The following is a 17199-nucleotide window of genomic DNA, read 5'->3' on the forward strand; positions in this document are numbered from 1 at the left end:
AGATGAAGAGACAGAGAAAGCACATGAGGATACAGAAAGGATAATTCAGTACGTAATGAGTGATGAAAATCTGATCATTATGAATGACTGGAATGCAGCTGTAGGGGAAGGAGTAGAAGAAAGGATTACGGAAGTGTATGGGCTTGGTATTAGGAATGAGACAGGAGAAAGACCAGTTGAGTTCTACACAAATTTGAGCTAGTAATCGCGACTACTCTGTTCAAGAAGTGGAGGTATACTTGAAGAGGCCGGGAGAAATGTGAAGGATTCAGTTAGATTACGTCATGGTCAAACAGAGATTTTGAAGTCAGATACCAGATTGTGTGGCGTACCCAGGAGTAGATATAGACTTAATGCACAATCTAGTAATGATGAAGAGGTGTCTGAAGTTCAAGAGATTAGTCAGGATGAATCAATATGCAAAGAAGTGGGTTACGGAAGTAATAAGGATTGAAGAGTTGCGCTTGAAGTTCTCTAAGGATATAGATACTGCGTTAACGAATAGCTCAATAGGCAGTTTAGGTGAAGAGGAATGGACACATCTAAAAAGGGCAATCACAGAGGTTGGAAAGGGAAACGCTGGTGCAATACTTCAGTTGATCTATGAAAGAAGGATGTACAAAAATGCTCAGGAAAATTTAGGAATACAGAAATACAAGTCGCTGAGCAATGAAATTGGTATGAAATGGCTACATGAAATTTGTGAAGAAAGAGAAAAAGAAATAATTGTCGGAATGACTGACTGAGCATACAGAATAGCCAAAAGTACCTTCGGTGAAATTAAAAGCAAGTGTTAGAATATTAAGAATGCAATGGAATTCCACTGTCAAATGCAGAATAGATAGCTGATAAGTGGGAAGAGTACATTGAAAGACTGTCTGAGGTGGAGGATTTGTCTAATGTAATAGAAGAAAGAACCGTATTCAATACAGAAAAGAGAGGGGATCCAGTACTAGAATCAGAATTTAAAAGAGCTTTGGAACACTCAAGATCAAATAAGGCAGATGAGATAGATAACATTCCATCAGAATTTCTGAAATCATTGGGGGACGTGGCAACAAAACAACTACTCACGATGTTGTATATAATGCACGAGTCTGGCGATATATCATCCGAGTTTTGGAAATAAAGTACCATCCACACAATTCCGAAGACTACAGGAGCTGAAAAGTGTGAGAATTATCGCACAATCAGCTTCAGATCTCGTGTACCCAAGTTGTTGACAAGATGCTGAGGATGTGTTAGACGACGATCAGTTTAGCTTTAGAAAAGGTAAAGGCACCAGAGAGCTAATTCTGACTTTGCGGTTGATAAGGGAAGTAAGACTAAAGAAAAATCAAGAGACGTTCATACAATTTGACGACTTGGAAAAAGCGCTCGACAATGCCAAATCGTGCAAGATATTTGAAATTCAGGGAAATATAGTGATAAGCTATAGGGAGAGAAGGATGATATACAACATGTACAAAAGCCAGAAGGAATAATGATAGTGGAAGACCAGGAATGAAGTGGCCTGATTAAAATGGGTGTAAGACAAGATGCAATCCTTCACCGCTACCGTTCGATCTGTACATCGAAGAAGCAATGATAGAAATAAAAGTAAGGTTCAAAAGTGGCACTGGAATTCAAGGTGAAAGGATATCAATGTTCAGATTCGCTGATGACATTGCTATCCCCAGTGGACTAGAATGAACAGTCTAATGAGCACAGAATACGGTCTGAGAAAGACGAACTAATGAGAAGTAGCAGAAATGAGAACAGTGAGGAACTTAACATCAGTATTTATGTTCATGAAATGAAGGAAATGTACTAGATAGGAAGTAAAGAATCATACGACGGACGGAGCGAGCATCGAAAACAAACTAGAACTGGAAAATAGGGCATTTCTCGCCAAGAGAAGTCTACTACATCAAACACAGGACTTGATTTGAGGCAAAAATATCAGAGAATGTACATTTGAAGCACAGCATTATATGGTGCTGAAATTTGGACTGTGGGAAATCGGAAAAGAATGAAGTCGAAGCATTTGATATATGGTGTTGCAGAATAACGATAATCAGGTGGACTGATAAGATAAAGAATGAGGAGATTCTTTGCAAAATAGGCGAGGAATGGAGTAAATGGAAAACACTGGCAAGAAGAAAGGACAATCTGGTAAGATATCTGTTAAGACGTCGGAAAATAACGTCCGTGGTACTAGAGGGAACTGTATAGGGTAAAAACTATAAAGGAAAACAGACACTGGAATACATCCAGGAAATAACTGAGGACGTAGGATGCAAGTGCTGCTTTCTGATGAAGAGGTTGGAACAGGAGAAGATATTGAAAAAAAAAAATAGTTTCTCGCAGACTCACTCATGGAAACCTGTAGGGAATTTCCAACAAGAAAATCTCAAAAATGTTAAACTGTGCCGGCCGGAGTGGCCGTGTGGTTCTAGGCGCTACAGTCTGGAGACGAGCGACCGCTACGGTCGCAGGTTCGAATCCTGCCTCGGGCATGGATGTGTGTGATGTCCTTAGGTTAGTTAGGTTTAATTAGTTCTAAGTTCTAGGCGACTGATGACCTCAGAAGTTAAGTCGCATAGTGCTCAGAGCCTTTTGAACCATTTGTTAAACTGTAACTATATAGCTTAAAATATCTTTTTGCTATTATAAATTACTTTTCATTCACCAACGCTCAAAAGCATAATAGAAAAGTATTACTGCTTTTAAACATGAAATGTAAACCGTTATCATGTTTTAGTAAGTATATAAAAATATTTTACTAAATTTTCTCTTGCTACATATACACTCTAAGAGAAATAACCACAAACAGCAAAGGAATTACGCAATCCGGTCACAATTTTAATTCATATATGTATGGATGGAAAACGCAAAATTGTGAACTCTGGCTGTCCATGGATGAATGTGTGACGCTGCAGCGCTGTTCCACCATGAATGTGTTAAGGGTAGTTAACCGGTGACATCTCGATGCCAAAGCACAAAGACTTTTTTAATTTCACTTCGTGTACTCAGTCGGGCTGTAACTATGCCTCGCAGATACACACATGATCAAATAAGCAGATGTCAGCGTTTGAGCGAGAACGTGTAATTGGGCTTAAAGAAGCCTGTTGTAGCAATCTGTCATCTGAATAAGAGTGATGTCACTATTTGACGACGTTGGCAGGAATGGGCGAACCATGTCGAACGCAGCGTTAAGAAGGAAGCGGTCGACCTATAGAGACAACAGAATAAGACGACGAAGCAATCGTGAAAGAGGCACTGAAAATCCTGAACTCACAATGATAGTAGATCTGACATGTAAACAATAGGTGCTCCAGTTATCACAAGGACCACTCATAGGCGGCTCACCGAATATACTTACGATCGGAGTTGGGCAGAATTTGGCACTATATCCCTCAAGAGGACATCCAACACCTCCGCCAATTAGTGCCAAGCTGAGTAACTGCTTGCTGAAGGGCCATAGGTGGAACAACGGTTTATTGAATGTCTCAATTTTTGAAGCTATTTCTCTCGACTAAATCATACAATTTTTCTGAAATTTAACCACTTGTTTGTCCTTACATATTCATCACATCTACCGATTTTTGTCCCATTCAGGTTATACCTTCGTGGTACGTCGTTTTTTCTTCTGTCGTAGGGAATACACATTGTAGTCTCGTGATCGCTTCTTTTTGTGTGTCCGGGCTAGTCTGAGAACTGCTGCAGAGATATTGATACGCTGAGCTACTGTGCCGGCTTCACTCAGCTATGCTGGCGGACATAACACTCCAAATCGGTGCGGAGTGGCCGCTGGATTTGAGGCGCCATGTCACAGATTGCGCAGCCTCTCCTGCCAGAGGTTCGAGTCCTCCCTCGGGCATGGGTGTGTGTGATGTTCTTAGCGTAAGTTTGTTTTACTTAGTGTAAGTTGTGTGTAAGTCTAGGGACCGATGACTTCAGGAGTTTGGTCCCTCAGGAATTCACACACATTTGAAACTCTCCATACTAAGATATTTATAAAGTTCTAGCTTGCTTACTCACCATATTCGTCATTAAAAATGTTATTGATATCCATTTATCCTTAAAATTATGCACCGGGGAGGGGGGGGGGGGAAGCTGCAAGCGCACTTTTGAGAAGTCAATCTTACACTGAAGCGCCAAAGAAACTGCTATAGGCAGGCGCATTCAAACAGAGCTAAGGAAACAGGTAGAATACGGCGCTGCTGTCGGCGATACCTATATAAGACAACAAGTGTCCGTCGCAGTTGTTCGATCTGATACTGCTGCTACAGTGGCAGGTTATCAACATTTTAGTGAGTTTGAACATGGTATTATAATCGTCACACGAGCGATGAGACACAGCATCTCCAAGGTAGCGATGAAGAAGGGATTTTCCCGTACGACCATTTCACGAATGAAGTGAATATCAGAAATCCGGTAAAACATCAAATTTCCGACATCGCTGCGGCCGAAAAAAGCTCCAGTTAGAACGGGACCAACGAGGACTGAAGAGAATCATTCAACGTGACATAAGTGCAGCCCTTCCGCAGATTGCTGCAGATTTCAATGCTGGGCCATCAACAAGCCTCAGAGTGCGAACCATTCAATGAAACGTCATCGATATGGGCTCTGTAATGGTCGGGGATTTGTGCAGTTGGAGTGCTATGGGACTCCTCTTACGTCTAGATACGACTGTAACAGGTGAAACGTACGTAAGCACCCTGTCTGATCACCTCCCCATCCATTCATGTCCAATGTACATTCCGACAGTCGGGCAATTCCACATGGAAAATGAGACACCACAGACGCCCAGAATTGCTACCCAGTGGCTCCAGGAACACACGTCTGTGTTTAAACACTACCGATGGCCACCAAACGCCCCAGACGTGAAAATTATTGAGCATACTTGGGAAGCCTTGAACGTGCTGTTTATAAGAGATCTCCACCTCTCGTACTCTTACGGATTTATGGACAGCCCTGCAGGATTCATGTTGTCAGTTCCCTCCAGCACTACTTCAGACATTAGTCGAGCCCATGCCACGTCGTGTTGCAGCACTTCGGCGTGCTCGCGGGAGCCCTACACGATACTAGGCAGGTTTACCAGTTTCTTTGGCTCTTCATTGTACATTATCAATGTCCACTTGCGAGGAGAGGAAAGAATTCATCTATTCATAGTCATGGATACGTACCTGTTACAGCTTCGTTATTTACTGAGAACTTGAAGTTGACACAGATGCAAAGAAACTCGTCTGTTTGACAGAGCACTATGTTGGGTTATGAACAGAGACTTCATGTATTTTAGTGAAGAGCACCTAGGCCATGAGAGCACCTAATTCATTCTGCACAGACTCCTTCATATTGAACAGCATACACTAGCATATGTGAACAGCGAAATAACGTCGGTACGGAGAGTGATATGTGTTAAAATCACATTTGCGCGTCCTGAACATTATAGAAACAGGGAGCTCAAATTGCTACAAACGTTTCTGGACTCTCAGATAAGAAATACTTCTGCTACTTATGACTGAAACTGTACATCACCAGATATATTTTGGCCATCCTTATGATTGCGCACCATAAACCATAGGCGCACCACCTGCCTAAACGTGGAGTTATTGCTTGACGAAACCGAAGCAGAGGGCTGGGACATGACAGTAGACGGACTGAGGTCTAAAGTGGTTGTAGCAACCTTCAAAGGCGGTCACAGCTTTACAGTTGTCTTCTGGTATTGTGACAGACGACGGCTATGTGGGCAAAAGGCTTCGTGGCGGGAGCATACGCCGCAGCTGTGGCGATGGAACTCAGGGCAGCAGGCAGCCTCTCTTGACGCTATAGAGGAAGTATGGCTATTCGTAGATGGCGAGGGTGGCTGTCCGTTGAAGCTGCGAAGACCACTTTCAAATGCGGCGGCGGACTGTAGGCTTCCTCTGTTATTGTAAATGCCAGTACGATGCGTGCTACTTCTTCCAAAATAGAATGTGGTAACTTCTGGGCATCTATCCGGACGTGACTGCCAGTGCTTCTTGGAGTCTGTCTTCTATGAGGCTGTCTTCATAAAATTTAGCGGAACTATCTTCTTTGCAAGTGAATTTACGGTGACGACTAATGCGTTGGAATTCAGTGGTTTGTCTGCTCCAGTTGTTTAGCACACGAATAGAAACGCAGCGATATGCATTCGGCAATCAGGGAGTGGGTCTACTTCATCCACGAGCTCGACCAGGGTGAAGACGTAAGGCTCCTTCTGAGGGCTGTTATTCTGTATCAATTGAAACACTTGTGGTTCGCGAAGTGCGACGAAGTAGTCTCCGGCGAAAAGCAGCGTCACTATTGTATTCCGCAGCGAGATGGTGACACAGGCATACTGCGTAATATGAGCTCCAGTCATTCAGAATACGAACCCAGTCCATTGACAACTACGCCAACTCGCTCGATGCTAAGGATGCCCAGGGTTTTTATTTATTTATTGCGGTACTTAGCCTTGCCTGTTTACGACCTTCAGGTCATTTCTTCCATTTGTCTGTAATTGCCGAAAAATACTAAAAAAATTTCTCGTTTTCGGGTGCATACATGTGATTCAATTACGTACGAAGGCGTGCTGAAAAGTAATGTCTCCGAATTTCCTACTTGAAAACTCTTTCAGCTTTTTAGATAAGACCAAAGTTACTGACATGCTACACCTTCATTCTTCATGTATACATATTTATTTCTCAACCTAGTCACCCTGGCGACAAACACATTTGTCCCAATAAGAGACCAGTTTGTCTATATCGTAATGCGAATGTTTCACTTTGTTAATGGAGCCAAATCCGCAGCTCTCCTTGCACTGCTTCATCACAGTCAAAGTGAAGTCCTCGAAGGTGTTCTTTAACTTTTGGAAACAGATGAAATTCGAATGAGATCAAGTCGGAACTGTATGGAGAATGATCGATGACAGTAAAACCATGGCGTCGGATTGTTGTAGGTGTGGCAGCTGTCGTGTATGGTGTGGCATTCTCATGAGAGGGTGCTCCATGTCTGGACGACCTATTCGAATTCTTAACTCGATTACAGCAAGCCGTTTCTCATTCACCGACGAAGTTCGTTACACACCGCCATTTGGAACCCTCTAGCAGCACGGGCTTGCAACTTACATCAGCGAAGCAGAAATATTGACCGAGTGATATGCACAAAATTTAATGCCTCAACCGATATTGAGATACAATATACGGAGGAATTACTTTTCAGCACGCTGTTTTTCATCTGAGTATTTTTATGATGACAATTATATCTCAAGCATGCTAGAGTTTCGTTTCCGAACGATATTATACAACAAGTGACGTTTATGTTACGAAAAACCTAAACCATATGTTTGTTTAAAATCTTTCTTGACAAAAACATGTGTTATTTGAAAAAGTATGTGGCATCACTTGGCGTGATGAAGATTCCTATATTATCATCGCTCAGCGGCAAAATCTCTCATATCGAGTGTGGAGCATTCTTTTCAATCCTTAATCCTCCTGTAACAATTTGGACGACCTTTCGTTTTTGGGTCATCAGTCTTGTTTGATACGGTCCGCCACGAATTTCACTACTGTGTCATCCTCTTAATCTAAGAGTAGCACTTGCAATATACTTCCTCTATTATTTGCAATATGCATCCCTGTCTCTGTCTTCCTCTAGCGCCACGGGAGTTATTCCGTGATGTCGTACAGATATCCCATCAACCTGTTCTTTCTTCTTGTCAGTGTTTTCCTTTCCTCGCCGGTTCTGCTGAGAACCTAATTCCTTACCTTAACAATACGCCTAATTTTCAACATTCTTCTGTGGCACCACATCTCAATTGCTTAAATTATCTTTTGTTCCGGCTTTCTCACAGTCCATACATACAGTACTGGGCTCCAAACGTACAATCTCAGAAATTTCTTCCTCAAATTAAGACCTATGTTTGTTACTAAATACTTCTTAGCCAGGAATGCTACTTTTGCCATTTGTTGTCCGTTATTTATGTCCTCTTTACTGATTCCGCCATTGGCTATATTGCTGATTATGTAGGAGAATTCCTTATCTTCGTCCATGATCCCGAATTCTGATGTTAAGATTCTCGCTGTTCTCATTTCTGCTATTTCTGATTAATTTCATCTTTCTTCGATTGATTCTCAATGAGAAGTCTGCACTTATTAGGCCGTTCATTCCATTCAACAGCTCCTGTAATTCTTATTCAACTTCACTCAGGATAGCAATGTAATAAGCGAATCTTAGCATGCACCTTGAATTTTGATTTATTTCTTGAACCTATTATTTCCATCATTGCTTCTTAGAGGTACAGACTGAACAATAGGGTGAAAGTCGCATCTCTTACACCCTTTTTAATATGTGCACATCATTCTTTGTTATCCACTCTAATTGTTCCCCCCTTGGCTCTTGTGGATATTGTGTATCTTGTACATGCTGCATTTTACCCGACTTTCTCTATAGCTAACCCTTATTTTTGTCAGGATTTCGAACATCTTGCGCCATATTACGTTGCCGAACGCTTTTCCAGTATCGACAGATCCTATGAACGTCTCTTGATTTTTCTTCAGTCTTACTTCCATTATCAACCACGACGTCAGAACTGCCTCTGGTGGCATTCCCTTTGCTAACGCAAAACTGATCGTTATCTAACAGATCCCCAATTTTCTATTCTTCTGTACAGTTTTCTTGTCAGCAACTTGGATGCATGAACTTTTAAGCAGATTACACGATAATTTGCGCACTTGTAGGCTCTTGCAGTCTTCGGAATTTTCTGTATGACGGTTTCCTGAATTCCTGATGGTACATCGGCAGTCTCATAGATTCTACGCGACCTCATCGTTTTCATTTCACTACCGCTACGCACATTTCTTAAATTTGTGCTCTGCTCTGCAGGGTCATTGTTGAAATTCTTTTCTATGTTCGTTGTTCTCTTCTTCTGTGCTCCATATCCAATCAACATTTCTCATTATATAACGTCACTGTCCCGCAGTTTCATCTTGTTACAACACTTAGCGGTGTATGTTTTTGCATTTTAGAAAAAATAAACGTGTGTACAGATGGTTAGTCTTCTTCAAATTCATATTTCCCGAAAATGTGCAAGTTTCCTTCAACTCTGTTGTGGTCCTATATTGCTAAGCCCATCACAGAATATGCACAGAGTGAGAACGAGAGGAAGAACGGCAGTAACTTAATACAGTGCGAGATACTGAGGTATGACGTTGCGTAGTCGTAATCCGAGTGCAAAATTTTTCGGCAGAATCAAACGATTTATATTTTTCTAACGTTATGTGTCACTTTCGCATTATGTCTTGTACCTGACAGTCTGAAGAATATTGGGTAATAGCATCATCAGTTTCTACAGAATGAAAACATGGTCAGAATTTCAACATTATACAGTTTCTGGGTTAGACTGTTACTGTGCTAATTCATCATCAGAACGCAAATAGAAGCAGCAGATTACCAACTGATTGTGCACCGCTACGCAGAACGTATCGAAATAACAAGTCTTTTTCCGTTGGCAATAATCAAAATTTTTATAAACCTCGTACTGTTGAAAAGCTATTTGATAATAAATCCCTAGTCCCGTTTATTGCTCCGTGCACTGGACTAAGAAATAAATGCTTACGGACTTTTTATTGTGCAACTACCATTTACGTCTTTCATAAATGCTCATTCAATATCAACAGTTATGCTACTATACTGAAGTAAGTACTGATAGTGAAGAACATTTTTTCAAACCATTCGATACGAGAAAAAGTAATTTGCTCAAGATTTTGGCACTTTATTTAACCACACAAAATCTGGAAATTAAATACTGTATTTTTTGGAACCTGCTGTATATATAACATGGTGTCACGGAATATTATGTGTTCCGTTAGAGAAATGTATCGTTTCTTTCAGTGAGAAAGATTTAGAGTCAGTTTTGTTGTACTGATAGCGTTTACTGGAATGAGAAATGCTACATATATGCGAATGAAGAACTTAGTGAGTACACTGCGCACACCTCATGTATCAACTATCCACATACACATCTGCACATTACTGTAATGCTGTACGTTTATGAAAACCACTTCCTTTTGTCAGCTGGATCCGCAAATTGACGTTACTGTAATGGCTATCGCAGTTAATTAATCATGTAAAATAAACGTTGCCTTCCACATAATTAATATTGCTGCAGAATACCAGCTAGATATCACACAGAGCTTTTCTGAGTGAAGTACATTTCAATGGGAGCGTTAGCAGCAGCTATAATACCCAAGTACAATCGTCGTTCCTTCAAATTCAGTAGAGTCTGAACACTGTTTTGAGCACCTGTTACTATAATAACTGATCTGCCTCAGTGTGTCGAATCTTTAATCAAGACAAATTCATCGCATCTCTACAGCCATGGAAGGCGTTAGTTATGAACACCAGGTTAATATGTTGAACGTCCTAGATAAACGGAATTTGTTAAAAAGATATTGTGTCTTTATTAATTTTTGCCACGGTAAATGCTGATATTAGTTACAGAATATCGTCGGAGACGTGTTCAAATGCACAGTATTCCAAATGGAAAATGTTAGTCATATAAAGTTAAATTATAAGGTGGGAGTACGTAATATAACAATTACGACAAGAGTTGTATTGATAATAATTTCTTTAGGTGCACTCATATATGCATTCAGTGACGTATTTATAGTTTCAGCGAATGAATGAACACGTTACAGTGAGCACAGATATAATCTGTTAAGGCATCTTTGTATGGTAAAAATTAACTAGTTATTGAGTCCAACGTTGTGGAATAGGTGGAAGTAAATAATGGATCTGGCTAGCTGTTACTCTGATTAAACCAATTGTTTTGATTCACTTCCTCGTGATTTGGTCCTTACAACTGTCGGTTTTTCTGACATGTGCTGTCAAGAATATGCTATATCCAATCCATATCATTATCGTAGCGGTTATCACTGAAATGGAAGTTTTCCAGGTAGACTTACCATGTGTTTCTGCTTAGCCTTCTGTGCTTTTAGAAAAAAAGCAAAATGGGTTAAAAATTTAACATAGTGACCAAAGGAGGTTGTCCGTTTAATACATGTGTATGTATAAATCTACTCGGAGAAAATCGGGAACAGTTGTAATACGATACCGATAGCGAAATTATTTAGAGGTGATGTAAACGGATTTAGCAGAAAGAAAAGAAAATAAAATAAAATAGAATATTGGCAAAAATCAAAAGAGTACATCTGTGAATGTAGACTGTATATCTGTACTAACAATAAAACTCTGAAGCCATCGTGTCTTTCTGTTTGTCTGAGCACGTTAATGTCCAAACTACTAGACGAATTTGTATGGATTTTAACAGGTCCCCTGAATATAAATTGGGCCAACGTATAGATTTTATTTAATCAAAATTAGACCTTGAAAAAAAGATATCTTACCGTAATTTAAAGTTTTATTTAAAACCATGGCGTGTGTGTTTTCTTATTTGAACACACTTATCTCCAAAAGTACTAGACGTATTTTCATGGCATAGATAACCTTAGTGTAGTTTAGGGGAGCTTACGGGCTTTTTCCATCAAAGTCAGATGACGGAGAAAAGATACGGTAATTAAAAATATTATTCATTCTAATATTATAAAAGTAATCCTAACTCTGTTTCTTGCATTTTCACCACTTAACCGGCTCGATTACATTTGGAATGGAGTTATTTTGACCGTCGAGGAAGAAAAAAGGCTACTTTACAAAACGTGTAGTACAAGATGTTTACTGATCTGAAGAATATTATGCGAATTAGGCAATCATATTTACTCTTTGAAAAAGCTAAAGAGTTATTTTCTGTTGTCAGTTGAGGTCGGAGCATACTCCTAGGCTGTACAAAACCAATTTCTGATGCAAAACTGAATGAACAATGACGCGAAACGGTCATGCAAAGCATGCTAGTTGCAAACAAGGATACTGTCACGCAACGGAAAACGTCTTATTTAATGAATATTAATGGAAGTGGGTCAAATAAGCACAACAAAGGCTACAACACCACTCACAGTGATCAACGGCAGGAGGGAATCTTTTAGTTATGAATGGAAAAAATTGACATTTTATCCAATATACAGGGTATTACAAAAAGGTACGGCCAAACTTTCAGGAAACATTCCTCACACACAAAGAAAGAAAATATGTTACGTGGACATGTGTCCGGAAACGCTTACTTTCCATGGTAGAGCTCATTTTATTACTTCTCTTCAAATCACATTAATCATGGAATGGAAAAAGACAGCAACGGAACGTACCAGCGTGACTTCAAACACTTTGTTACAGGAAATATTTAAAATGTCGTCCGTTAGCGAGGATACATGCATCCACCCTCCGTCGCATGGAATCCCTATTGCGCTGATGCAGCCCTGGAGAATGGCGTATTGGCTCAAATGGTTCAAATGGCTCTGAGCACTATGGTACTTAACTTCTAAGGTCATCGGTCCCCTAGAACTTAGAACTACTTATACCTAACTAACGTAAGGACGTCACACACATCCATGCCCGAGGCAGGATTCGAACCTGCGACCGTAGCAGTCACGCAGTTCCGGACTGAAGTACCTAGAACCGCACGGCCACCGGGTCCGGCGGCGTATTGTATCACAGCCGTCCACAATACGAGCACGAAAAGTCTCTACATTTGGTACCGGGGTTGCGTAGACAAGAGCTTTCAGATGCCCCCATAAATGAAAGTCAAGAGGGTTGAGGTCAAGAGAGCGTGGAGCCCATGGAATTGGTCCGTCTCTACCAATCCATCGGTAACCGAATCTGTTGTTGAGGAACGTACGAACACTTCGACTGAAGTGTGCAGGAGCCCATCGTGCATGAACCACATGTTGTGTCGTACTTGTAAAGGCACATGTTCTAGCAGCACAGGTAGAGTATCCCGTATGAAATCATGATAACGTGATCCATTGAGCGTTGGTGGACGAAACTAAAATGAGCTCTATCAAGGAAATTAAGCGTTTCCGGACACATGTCCACATAACATATTTTCTTTATTTGTGTGTGAGGAATGTTTCCTGAAAGTTTGGCCGTACCTTATTGTAACACGCTGTATTTATTGACTTTGAACATTTCAGTTATTACTCATTGACGTCTTAAAAATAACATTAATAATCGGACAAGGGAATACAGTTCACAGTGAAGCCTTGGCACAGGGAGGATAAAACATAGTCATTTTAATATTTGCAAAAACGGCCAGTGACCGGGAAGTTGTTAATTATATGTGGAAAGCACACGAAAAATAGGAAAGAGCACCATTAGATTGCCAAAAATGCGCACTGAAAACAACAAGCTGGATGCATGACATCGCGTTAAATTCGGTTCTGAACTGCTTCAGAGGCCGCGACGATGTGCCTTGTTAGCACTTAGGGTAGTGCATAAATAAAGAGGTTGGCGGTGGCAGTGGCTGGGAGATGTGCTTGCAGCCTTTCTTTTGTACTTAATGCTTAAGTACAGACATACCTTTAGTGGCAGCAATCGACGTCTTGTGAGTCACCTCTCCCGTCCTTAACCTGAGGTGTTTATCCCATATCAGACCCTGGGCAGAAGTCTACTTCCCAAAGCCTAAAGTAAAGTTAGTTCTCTAAGAGCCGTCCGAAATTCTGCTATGTTGCTGCCTGAACTAGAAACCACCACCAACGAGCTTAGAAATTCCTCGAGTTCAGACGAATGAAGAATACGTAAGAGCGTTAAGCAATCTCTTACTCGTTTCTATGTCATTACACTTCGTCCAGTCGCTCAGAGGCGGGCAGTTAGAGCCACGAGATGATTATGAAAATGTCGAAAAAACGGCTCCGTAAGTAGGCACAGCGCAAAACCGGGAACGTTCACCTACATCTACACCATACTCCGCAAGCCACCTAATGGTGTGACGGAGCGTACTTTTGTACCACTAACTGAGCACGCCAACCTTGTTCCTCTCGCGAAAAGCGAGTGTGAAGAATGACTGTCGATAAGCCTCTCTGTTGGCTCTAATTTCTCGAATTTTCTCCTCGTGGTTATGACACGAGACATATGTCGGAAAAGTAATGCGTTCTCCGACTCTTCCCGGAAAGTGCTTTCTCGAAATTTCAATAAAAAGTCTCCCGTTGATGCATAACGCCTCTCTTGTAACATCTGTCAGTGGAGCTTGTTGAGCATCTGCATAACCGTCTCGCGCCAGCTAAACGATCCAGTGACGAAACCCACCGCTCTTCTTTGGAACTTCTCTATCTCTTCTAGTAGTCCTACCTGTTAGGGACACCAGATAGATGAACGATACTCAAGAATCGGTCGAACAAGCGCTTTATAGGCCACTTTCTTCCTTGATGAGCTACATTTCCTTAAGATTCTTCCTAAGAATCTGAGTCTGGCTCCTACTTTTCACTTTTTGTTTTATGTGGTCATTCCCCTTGAGGTCGCACTGGATACTTACTCCTAGATGTTTTAAGGTGTATACTGTTTCCAGCTGTTTGTCATCTGTAGTACAGCTGTACATTAGCAGGTTTCTTTCCACGTGTATGCGCAGTATGTTACATTCATTTATGTTCAGGTTCAATTGCCAGAGCTTGCAACATTCATCAGTTATGAAAATCGTTACTATCCTCTGACTTTGCTGCTTTGTTATAGACAATCACCCATCTGCGAACAGCCTTAGAAAGCGAACAGCCTTATGGAGGAACAGAGAAAGCTGAATTTCGCAGGTTCTATTTGCGGAGTCCACGTTGATTTTTGTAGCGGAGAGTTTCATTCTCCAAAAACGTCATAACTGTTGATCATAGAACATATACCGTAATTCTGCAACAGTTTCACGTCAACGACATTCGTTTATAATTGTCTGCATCTGCCCTACGGTCCTTCTTAAAAACGGGAATGAACTGCCCTTTCTTTCAGTCGCTAGGCACCCTTCGTTGGTCAAGCGGTCTATGATAAATTACTGCTAGAAGGGAACAAACTCTTTCGCATAATCTTTGTAGAATCTTACAGGTATCTCATCTGGTCCTGACGCCTTTCCACAAGTAAGCGATTGTAGTTGTTCTTCTATTCCGCGATCGGTTATCGCAATATCTGCCATTTCGACGTTCTTACGATGATCGAAACGAGCCATCGTATTACGATCTTCCGTGGTGAAACTGTTTCGGAAGGCCGAATTCAGTATTTCGGCCTTTCCTGTCACCTTCAGTTTCGGTGCCAGTATGGTCACTCAGTGAATGAATAGATGATTTTGACCCTCTTAATGATTTTACGTACGACCAAAACCTTTAAGGATTTTACTCAGATCTGTTGAAAAAGTTTTAGCTTCAAAATCATTGAACGCTTCTCTCATTGCATTCCTTATGCTCATTTTCGCATCGTTCAGTTTTTGTTTGTCAGCTAGGTTTTTTCTTCTCTTGCATCTGAGGTGAAGTTCTATTTGTTTATGTAGCAGTTTTCTGACACGGCCATTAAACCATTGTGGGTCTTTCCCATCCCATAATATCTTCCTCGGAACATCCTTCTCTAGGGCACATTACACGATGCCTTTAAATTTTTATCATTCGTTCTCCACATCTTCGTTCTCATCACCAAATATTTGTTGCTGGCTGCTCGGATACTCTGAAATTTGTGTCCTGTCAGTTTTGCTAAGAAAAAATATCTTCCTACCTTTCTTAACATTCTTTGTAAGACCCATTGTCGTAGATGCTATCGTAGCCTTATGATCACTGATACCTTCCTCTACGTTAACTGTTTTGATATGTTCAGGTCTGTTTCTTGCATGGAGGTCTAAGACGTTATCCTCACTAGATGGAATTCTAGTTTTTTGTTCAAAGTAATTTTCCAACGAAATATCTAGTACAATGCCACACGAATCCCTGTCTCTGGCACCAGATTCGATACCATAACACTCCCAATCTGTAACTGGCAAGCTGAGGTCATCCCCTATTACAACGGTATGATCAGGAAAATTTCTAACGATACTCATCAAATTCTATCTGGAGCGCTCTAGCTCTAGAGCTCCTGACCCAGGCTTTCTACAAAAGCATCCGATTACCACTTTTGACCGATCATTGATATTTAACTTCACACAGGTTATTTTACAATCGGAATACGTGATAACATCAGTAGATTTTATCGCATTCTTTGCTGCAATAATCACTCCGCCTCCATTGGTGACTAATCTATCTTTGCTGTAAATATTCCAATCTGAACTTAAGATTTCGTTGTCATTAACGTCTGGTTTAAACCAACTTTCTGTCCCTTATAATATCTGTGTACCTTCAGCACGCGATACTAATTCTGGGACCTTTCCTTGGATGCTCCTGCAGTTTACTAAAATCACATCAACCTTCTCTGTCACTGATCTGCTTCGACGAACATTCTTTGATGAGATTGTTGCCAATTTATCAGGTAAATCGACTTTGATCCCAGGGGAGGGTTTCTCTAACCCAAAAAAGCCACTCGTACTCCACTGCTCTAGTACCTACATCCTGCGTATAGTGCACGCTTGATCTATTAAGGGGAACCCTACAACTTTGCACTCGATAGCAGAGGTCGAGAAATTCACGTCCGATGCCGTCGCAGTGTCGTCTGAGCCTCTGAATAGAGCTTCCACTCAGCTCCAAACCAGAGGACCGCGATCAATCCTGGGTACGATGCTGGGTACGATGACTAACTTAGCCTGCAACCCCACGTGCGATGCTAGTTGCCTTCACCAAATCAGCCATCCTCCGAAATGAGCTGAGGATGCCCTTATAACCCAAGCATCAGGTGTCATTCGTGCTGGCATGCCCCACTATATGGAGCCCGTCGCACCCAGTGTGGACAACACCCCCCAGCAAACATACCGAGTACACTCTGACATTCTTTCCCACCTTGCCTGCTATATTCCTGAGGAGCTCTATCACCGCCTAACATTGGAGCTCCCAGTGACAAGTATACCCACCCTCTGCTTTAGTCCAGATATCCAGGAAAATCGGCAACTAGCCCAACAGGAGACGCGTCCCTTGCTGGCTCAGAGTTATCACTAACATTGGGTAGCATCTTGTACCTGTTGCTAAGGGATGGGGAGCCAGCCGCGTGACGTGCTCCCTCTTTGGCCTTCCGCCCAGTGACATGCGAACACTGTTTGCCACACACTTTCCAGTGGGGACAAACCGGTCAGATGTTGCGTGTCAGAAGATGCAGCGACACCCGGGTCACCAGAGGATTCCAGAGTTACCAAAGGTGCTGCAGGTCTCGTCACCAGCACCGCAA

General features: G+C 41.5%; 1 protein-coding gene across 1 annotated transcript in view; it reads left to right on the top strand.

Annotated features, from left to right (window-relative positions):
- The first annotated feature begins 9067 nt into the window (after nucleotides 1-9067).
- The window catches only part of LOC126252343 (diuretic hormone receptor-like), a 263050-nt gene continuing 254918 nt past the window's right edge, over nucleotides 9068-17199 (top strand). The window contains exon 1 of the mRNA XM_049953232.1: nucleotides 9068-9186. Coding sequence (XP_049809189.1) covers nucleotides 9068-9186 — 119 coding nt within the window. The remainder of the gene's footprint in view (nucleotides 9187-17199) is intronic.

Source organism: Schistocerca nitens, chromosome 4 (assembly GCF_023898315.1).
Source record: "Schistocerca nitens isolate TAMUIC-IGC-003100 chromosome 4, iqSchNite1.1, whole genome shotgun sequence".
NCBI classification, from domain to species: domain Eukaryota; kingdom Metazoa; phylum Arthropoda; class Insecta; order Orthoptera; family Acrididae; genus Schistocerca; species Schistocerca nitens.